General features: G+C 35.5%; 1 protein-coding gene across 1 annotated transcript; it reads right to left on the reverse strand.

Annotated features, from left to right (window-relative positions):
- Positions 1-385: 385 nt before the first annotated feature.
- Positions 386-8,161, reverse strand: eif2d (eukaryotic translation initiation factor 2D). The gene is made up of 15 exons (XM_042762642.1): positions 7,917-8,161; positions 7,241-7,431; positions 7,078-7,161; positions 6,917-7,007; positions 5,549-5,656; positions 5,186-5,436; positions 4,990-5,107; positions 4,525-4,570; positions 4,321-4,427; positions 3,956-4,111; positions 3,794-3,883; positions 3,017-3,112; positions 2,522-2,642; positions 1,468-1,642; positions 386-558 (listed from the first exon to the last, which is right to left on the reverse strand). Exons 1-15 carry the CDS (start codon positions 7,970-7,972, stop codon positions 488-490), a joined length of 1,761 nt encoding a protein of 586 aa, XP_042618576.1. The 5' UTR covers positions 7,973-8,161; the 3' UTR covers positions 386-487.
- Positions 8,162-8,769: the final 608 nt, after the last annotated feature.

Below are 8,769 nucleotides of genomic sequence, written 5' to 3' on the forward strand. Positions count from 1 at the left end.
TATCCAAAAGAGGGGTGTTTTGTAGCCATGGGTTCTAAGTTCAATTTTGAATATCATTAGAATTAATGAACATGACACACAGTCCTGCCTCATATTTTTGAAACCATTGTGTTCTTTAAAAACAAGTTGACTCCTGGTCAAACATTCCTTAAAGTTCAGCTGTAATTCACTGCTTGTGACAGTGTATACTTTTCTACCTGGCAATACATCATTATAAAAAACGACAGTCCTTCAGGAGTCATTCTATCAGTTAGATCAGAAGGTCAAACTAGTGCTTAAGGGACTCAAGCTCTGAACGAGCTGTTATTGAGGCATGTAGATAAACTGTGCTCTGTTGAGGCAAAATTATGCCAAGTATGAGATTAATATAAGAGATTGTTCAGAATGAATTCAGATTTATTTTATTGCACAAATGATGTTATGGTTGAACTAGATATTATTTGAAATATTACAATGACACATGGCTCTTCTGTTGACGGGTCGTCTGCTATTTCTTCTTGCCTGGTTTGGGAGCTTTGTCAAGACCTTGTACATATTTCCGTGGGATCTTATACCGATCTGTAATAAAGGAGAAAAGTACACTCACACACAAGAAAAAGTGTGCAGGCAGAGATAAACAGTTGTGGTTGAATTTTTACATACACTTTGGATAATCTGCAAAATGTTAATTATTTTGGCAGAATACGAGGGATCATACAAAATGCATGTTATTTTTTATTTAGTTCTGACCTGAATAAGATATTTCACATAAAATATGTTTACACAGTACAAAAAATTATTTTTTTTTTTTTTTTTTTTTGATAGTTCTTGCTCACTGATGCATCAGAAGGAAGTTTTCTTATTTTGCCTAAATATCATTTTTTTTTTCATTTAGTACTGCCCTTTAGAAGCTACAGAAGATACTTACATGTTTCCCAGAAGACAAAATAAGTTAAATTTACCCTGATCTTCAGATTCAAAAAGTTTTCACCCCCCGGCTCTTAATGCATTGTGTTTCCTTCTGGAGCATCAGTGAGCGTTTAAATCTTTTGTAATAGTTGTATCTAAGTCCCTCAGTTGTCCTCAGTGTGAAAAGATGGATCTCAAAATCATACTGTCACTGTTGGAAAGGCTTCAAAAGATGCTGGAAAACCAAAGAATTTGTGGGAGCGGAAGGATTTTTCTGAAGAACAGCGGGCAGTTTAACTGTTCAGGACAAACAAGGGACTCGTGAACAACTATCACAAAAAACAACAGTATTAAGAAGCGTATGTAAACTTTTGAACGGGGTCATTTTAAAAAAGATTATTTTCTCTTGTGGGCTATATGTAAATGTCTTATTCAGGTCAGTACTAAAAAAAATAACATGCATTTTGCATGATCCCTTTTATTCTGGTTAAATAATTAACATTTGGCAGATACTGCAAGGTGTATGTAAAACTTTGACCACAGCTGTAGGTAGTCATTTAGCACTGGCCTATACGGTACCTAGCAGCAGTTTGCCAACTTGTTGAACCTGGTTTCCCTGGATCTGCACCAGCACTCGGTTTTTGGCTCCTGGGGAATCCTGGAGAACACAGCTGGCCTGAACCTGATGCTGCAGAGTGTCTGCTACCACAGCTGGATCCAAACCAAACGCCTCCAGATTCTTAATTATTGTAACCTTAATAAATGAGACAATGAGTGTGACAAAAATGTGTTTTACATTAGACATAAAAGGCAGTCTGTCTCTAACAATAAAATTAATTTTTGTGTTTTCACATTAAAAAAGTATGGTCATTATATTTACATTACATTATATAAAAAAGGCTCGTTAGATTTAACATGACAAAACCAACACAAAATATACACTACATTAAATATGCATTAAATTTTAAATAAATGCTATTCTTTTGAACTTTCTATTAATCAAAGAACCCCTAAAAATAAATGCACAGTTTCCACCAAAATATTAATCAGCACAATTGTTTTCTACATTTATAGTAATAAATGTTTATTGAGCAGCAAACCAGCACATTAGAATGATTTCTGAAGAATCTTGTGACACTGAAGACTGGAGTAATGATGATGAAAATTCAGTTTTAATCACAGAAATAAATTACTTTTAAAATATATTTACAAAGAAAACCATTCTTTTAAATTGTAATAATATTTCATGATATTACTGCTTTTACTGTACTTCTGATTAAATAAATGAAGTCTTAGTGAGCATAAATATAATTAATTTTATTTTAATTTTATTAAAATAATTGTTTTACTTTCTAGTTATTAGATGTTAACAGAACATGTATACAATTCATGTGATGGACTACACTTGTAGTTACTCTGATAGGACACGTGTGAACTTGAGGAGAAGTGACTTCATACATCTACTAATAATCATCTTTACATCAGTTGATTAAAAGTCAAAATAGCTGAGTTCTGAGACTTTATTTAGTATTGTGTTATATAATAAATTATATTCACAGATTTGTGGCATTAGCATTCAAATACTAACTGAGGCCACCATATATATAGTCATAGCCTTATGATGGAGTCATACCTTTTTATTGGAGCCCCTGGAGGCGACAGTAATGTCTATGGGCTCCATCTGTCCTTTCTTAACTAAGGGAGGCTGACCTGGAATTAGCACCTCATGGCACGCCTGCATTCTGATGAGAGTCCTGAGGACACAGAGAAACACTGTTCATACTCGCATGTGTTCACATCAAACTGTCTGCACATCTCAAAAATCTCACAAAAGCAGCTACACAAAAGAAGCCTTCAACACAAATTAAGGCATTTTATCAGAACATGTAAAAAGCTAGTTACTTCATTTCTAAACCATATGTTTGTGATTACACACACAGCTGGATTGTAAAACAGACAATATAAGCAACTACAAATTAAATACAGATGACAAACTGACATTATTTTCAGAGGGTAAATACAGTTACTGTTTGAGAAATTGGTTCGAAATAACACAATTATGTGCTTCTCATAGAAATTAAACAATTTAATATGTTTAAAAAAGAAGAACAGGCTGGTGTAGAGTTACCTGCTAAACAGTTCATCCCATTTTAGCTTCTCCACTTCCTGATATTCAGACTTCTCCAGCAAACAGTCACAAAGTGTAGGGTTAATGATAACATAACTGATGAAGAAGAGAAGAGAGGAGGTCACTTCAATCCAAACCTTATGAAACCATGCAGTAGTTTGCACAGATCCAAATAAACTCAACATACACTACCGTTCAAATATATGGGGTCTGTAAGACTTTTTTTATGGAATTAATTCTTTTATTAAGCAAGGATGCATTAAACTGATCAAACATGACAATAAAGACATTTATAATGTTACAAAAGTTCAATATTTCAAACAAATGCTCTTCTTTTGTACTGTCTATTCAACAAAGAATACTAACAAAATGAGACATGGTTTCCACAAAAATATTAAGAAGCACAACAGCTTTTAACATTGATAATAAGAAATGTTTCTTGAGCAGCAAATCATAACAGAATGATTTCTGAAGGATCACGTGGCACTAAAGACTGGAGTAACGATGCTGAAAATTCAGCTTTGCATCACAAGAATAAATTACATTTGAACATATATTTAAATAGAAACCACTTATTTTAAATTGTAATAATATTTCACAATAATACAGGTTTTTTCTGCATTTTTGATTTTAAAAAATGCCAACTTGGAAAGCATAAGATTATTTTTTTCAAAACAATAAAAAAAAATTCCAACTGCAAACTTCTAAACGATAGTTTACTTGTGACACAAGAGAAAGAGTGCACTGATGTAATGCTCAAACCACTTAAAAACTCACTTTTTGTTGGTTTCATGAACAAGATCATTTGTCTTCACATATTCTGTGATGATATTCCTCACCTCAGTGGCCTTTAGAGGTGTTCCCTTTCTGAAACACAAAGTCACATGCTCAAAGCACTCTCAATAATACACTTAAAAAAAAAAAATTCCACTCATTAACTTTTTGTGGGCATCCTGAAAGAGAGGCTCCAGGCGTGCAGTGACCCCATATAGTGGTGTGATTTCAGGGGGCTGGTATAAGACCTTAGAAGCTCCACTCCCCTCTTCAGATTTGATCTCTGGCTCAAAGTCCTCTGGTACGCTGAAAGAACACAACCTGAAAAAGTAGTGCAAGTTGTTCAAGAAAAACAAAAACAAAAAACTGAGACCAGGTAAATAAAAACAGAGTAACTCTTGATGGAAATAGTTTGTTTCAACAAACAAAACACAGACATATATTTATTTTATCATTACGTGTTCTGACAATTTAAATTGTATTAAACCTTTATGAATGAGATGTTAATAGTGAATGGTGTGACTGCATACACAGGGTTTCTCCAGTCAACGTCCACAATGCTCTCCACACCTTTACTCAGCTCCTTCACCTGAATCAGACTGTGATCTTTCTGCATGCACTGCAGAAACTTAGAAAGCTGGAAAAGAAGAACGAAACATTGTGACCAACTACAACAGAGATAAAAAGCTACACTGACATGGACTAAAATCTCACAATTTGTGAACAGTTAGTACCTTTTTATAACTGGACTTCTTGATTTCTAGGTACTTTCCTTTAGGACTGTAGAGGAAAAAAATCTTGTTAATTTATAAACAATATAAATGTCCCAACTGTCCCTGTTTTGATGGCATTTTTGATGATTTTGATTGAGTGCGCCCTTGCAGAATAAAAGTATTAGTTTATTTAAATAAACTGATCATAGTGATCACAATATGATGAGTAGTACATACTGTATATACAGTGTGTGTGTGTGTGTGTGTGTATTTATAGGCATGTGCATTCTAGCTTAAGCAAATTTTATTAAATGCATTCAATTTTCAATTGTCTCTGATGTTTCAGGGACTGAGTGAATTACTAAGTTTAAAATAAGGATATGATGGTGATAATAGACCGATTTTTGCAATAACCATAAGAGGCTGAACTTTAATCATCCGAAGCTTGGAGCAGAGGTTTAAAGGTAATAAAAGAGGAGATATTACCAGCAGGGCACCATGTGGTGGCGCAGGAAGTTGCTTGTCAGTAGTGGCAGCTGTGACTTTTTGACTTTAGTCTTAAGTGCATGGAGGAAACACTGCAGCAGTAACTCATCCATCTGCTCTGTAATGAGACATGAAAGTCAACATACAGCGAACAGCTACAAAATGGACACGTGACAGAAAGTCGAAGACATTTCACCCTGTGGAGATCTAGAGTCCTCTTCTTTGTTAGTGTCTTCTCCCTCTTTATCCTCAACCGGTTCTTCTTCCTTCAACACCTCATGTTCATCCAGCCTCAGCTCCTGCATGTTCTGACAAGATGTTTCCACTGGAGCTGGATCAGAGCTGTCCTTCACCTCCTGCTCTTCCTCCTCGCATTCCTCTCCCTCCACCTCTGCTGGAGAGTTTGTGACTGGCATAACCGGAGGATGTGACTTATCACCAAACGCCCTGCAGAGAATTTAAGAAAGACGTCTGTAGAAAGTTCATGTGATGGATAAAGAGGCAGGAATGAAGTCTAAATGAATGTAAGGACAGAATTATGCTGCGATGCAAAGCTCACCACAGCTGATCCATGTATGTGTGTAAAATATTCACTCCTCTCCCCTTCATCCCACTCTTCCTCATCTCAGCACTCGACACAGCTGCTGTGCCAACAGCCACTGGTGCCTTCAACACCACACAAACACATTTTTATAAAACATTTTAATGCATGAACTTTATTTATAAGCATTTTTAATAGCGAACGCTTATACATAGTACTTTCACTATTTAAACTCTGCCAACTACACAAAATAGTACAACATTTTTGTGCAACAAAATTGAGCATGTTTACAATACAAGCAATTTCATAAACCAATTACGCTTTAGCTGACAACGTGCTTGGTCACGTAAATGTGTTAAACTGTTTTGCTGTATCGATTTCATCATGTAAACACCATAAACACATTCTTTCAGCTTATTTAATTAAGTGTATATGTCTGACTATGAGACAGGAAAGCATCCTGTGGATAGAAGAGCAATTAACTAGTGATACTGTAATATTCCATAAATGAGTAATAGGACATTTTTAACCCTGACACATGAAATCATACTCAGAAAAATCTAACTTCTATAAATGAGACTGTTCATTGTACCTTTAGATAAAAAAATAAAAAGCATGTTTTTTTGTTGGATATCATATCTGATATTATATCAGGCTTGTGGCTCATTTAGTATGATATATGAGAATATGGCACTTATACTCCAGAAGGAAAAAAGTTCTCCATTTTAGGAGGCACAAACTAAATAAACGTCCCTCAAAAGCTGTAGAATATAACGATGATTAATATTTAACATGATTTTTCAAAACACAAAAAATCTTGACATATTACTAGGAATTTAAAAATTATTCTTGAGTAAAAATCAGTAAGATTTCACAGCAAAAAGACTCATGCAACACGACTTGAAAGGGGACATTTTTATAATTCTTCTAAAAGGCCTTTATTTGCTAGAAAAGTATATTGACAGAAGGCATGTAATAGATTGTATATAACAGGTTTTTCAGCAAAGTTTTATTCATGTTGATCACTTGAAGGCCTAATTTGCCTAAAACAAATATGATATAGTATGCTTTATAAAGAAAAAATTATTTTTTGGCCTAATTTCATATTAGGCATTTTTGGTCACTTTTGTTTATACAATCATAGAGATAGGAGGGAATAGGTTTAGGAAATTACATAAAATGCACCTTGCGTTGTCCACATGGGCTGCACAGCATCACATGATTCAAAGTGTTAGATGCAGATTAGTAAAAACCGCCAACTCCAGTTTACAATTTTTGAAGTTATAACAAAAGTTTTAAATCTCTGTCCAGTTGTGGTATCATTTTTAGTTTCACATGACTCAAGATGAACCATCTGTAAGCAAGAAACATGGTGTGCAGCGTTACCTGTTCATCACAAGAGTGACGGCACAGCAGTCTCCTTGCTGTACTTCAGGAAGGCCATCAGCAGTGACCACTACACCCGGCAGCATGAGATCTGCAGGGGAGAAATCACTCAGACGTGCTTTCTGAGACACACAGATGAACACTAATAAAGAGATGCTGACCTGCTCCACCAGTCAACTTCTGCAGGACAGGTGGCCACGTGACAAATGCTGGTAACATGGTGGGATATCGCCAAAGAGTGTACACTGAGAACAAGACACAAATTTAGTATTCAAATAGACGTCATCATCATTAACAAAAACTGAGAGTTACCCGCAGACTCACCTGTTGGAAACAGCTGTTTCTCCAGCAGAAAGAATATGGGATTTTTATGGAGGACATACAGAATGACTGCATCTCCCTTATGTGCGTAAATCTTCACAATATTCAGCTCTTCTTTATTTGGGATGAGCTCATTCAGATCCTCAGCTGACAGAGAAGGGAACGCAGCAGAGACATCTGCTCTCAGCCTCCTCCTGTATGGACAGAAAGAACCACAATGACGTCTCAATATCTCAAAATCATGGAAGAAATCCTGCTTATAGTCTCCTTTAGTGAACTTATCTTTTCTCTTTTGACAACTACACGAACATATCTTAAGTTTAGAAACTCTCAATGTTCTTCGAGACAAAAGAGTATTACTACAGTATTATGAAAGGATACGAAATCAAATAGAAATATGCCAGTACTTTTGTAAGGTACTTTATATGAAGATACAGTAGATGATCTTGAATGAGTAAAGCACACACTGTATCTTGTAATAATATAAGATCCACCACATGAGGCACATGTTATTCAATATTAAGTCTGACGTTATTTGTTATAGTTTTGTGAAATACTGTGCACGAAGTAGAGTTCAATAAAACTTGTCTAGAATTTTCTTAACGTTGAATCAGACTGAATTAGCAAGTACATTTCTTTCATTTCAACTAATCTCTTTACATTCTAACTGGTTGAATACCTGTCAGATCCCTTGATAACGGTGTTAGATTTCACACGAAACGCTTTTGCAAACATCTCAGTAACGTTATTCAGGTGAAGTATTTGCAGGAAGCCGCTATAAATCAACTAAGCACCTAAAAATCACCAGTTCTCTAATCTTTCATATTATAAAAACGAGATTATTATAGTGTAACTCAATCACCGGCTGCGCTCTGAGAAACACGCGGGTGCAACGCTGAAACGCGTCCGACTGGAAAACACCAGTGTCTGTAGAAGTGACCGCCAGAACAGCACAGAACAGATTTGTTGGTATATTTGTGAACGGACAAAAAGTACATTTTAAAGAGATATTTCATTCAAAACTGAAACTGTGTCATTATTTGCTCACGTCTTTCCAAATCTATTCTTATATAATATAAAGTCGTTAGGTAGAATTAATAGGAATAAGTCACTATTCTGCTATGAAAGTAAACAGTGACTGACCACTTTCAAAGCTAACTCACTGACTTACTAACTATATGTGAAGGCTCTATCAGTCACAGTATCTAGACGAACAATAACAGCATTTCTGGTTGCTTTGAACATTCATATGCAATAAAGAACAGTGCAGAGAGTTGCTGTGTCTGTGTGAAGATTCCTTTCATGCAGGGAAAGATATTCAGACCTGCCCTGTTCATTGGATCCTTTAAAATCCTTTAAGCTGGTCTAAAGAATTGTATTCACTGCTGAACAGACAGAGATGAACACAGTCTACCACCATGTTAGATAATACAGAAAATAATAATTATTCAGTGCATTCCAATGAGCAGCAAGAGAGTCAGCATCCGATTAGCATTGTGCCTCCAGAGTCAGCAGGGAAATCCACACTGAAG

Source organism: Cyprinus carpio, chromosome A8, assembly GCF_018340385.1.
Source record: "Cyprinus carpio isolate SPL01 chromosome A8, ASM1834038v1, whole genome shotgun sequence".
Lineage (NCBI taxonomy): Eukaryota > Metazoa > Chordata > Actinopteri > Cypriniformes > Cyprinidae > Cyprinus > Cyprinus carpio.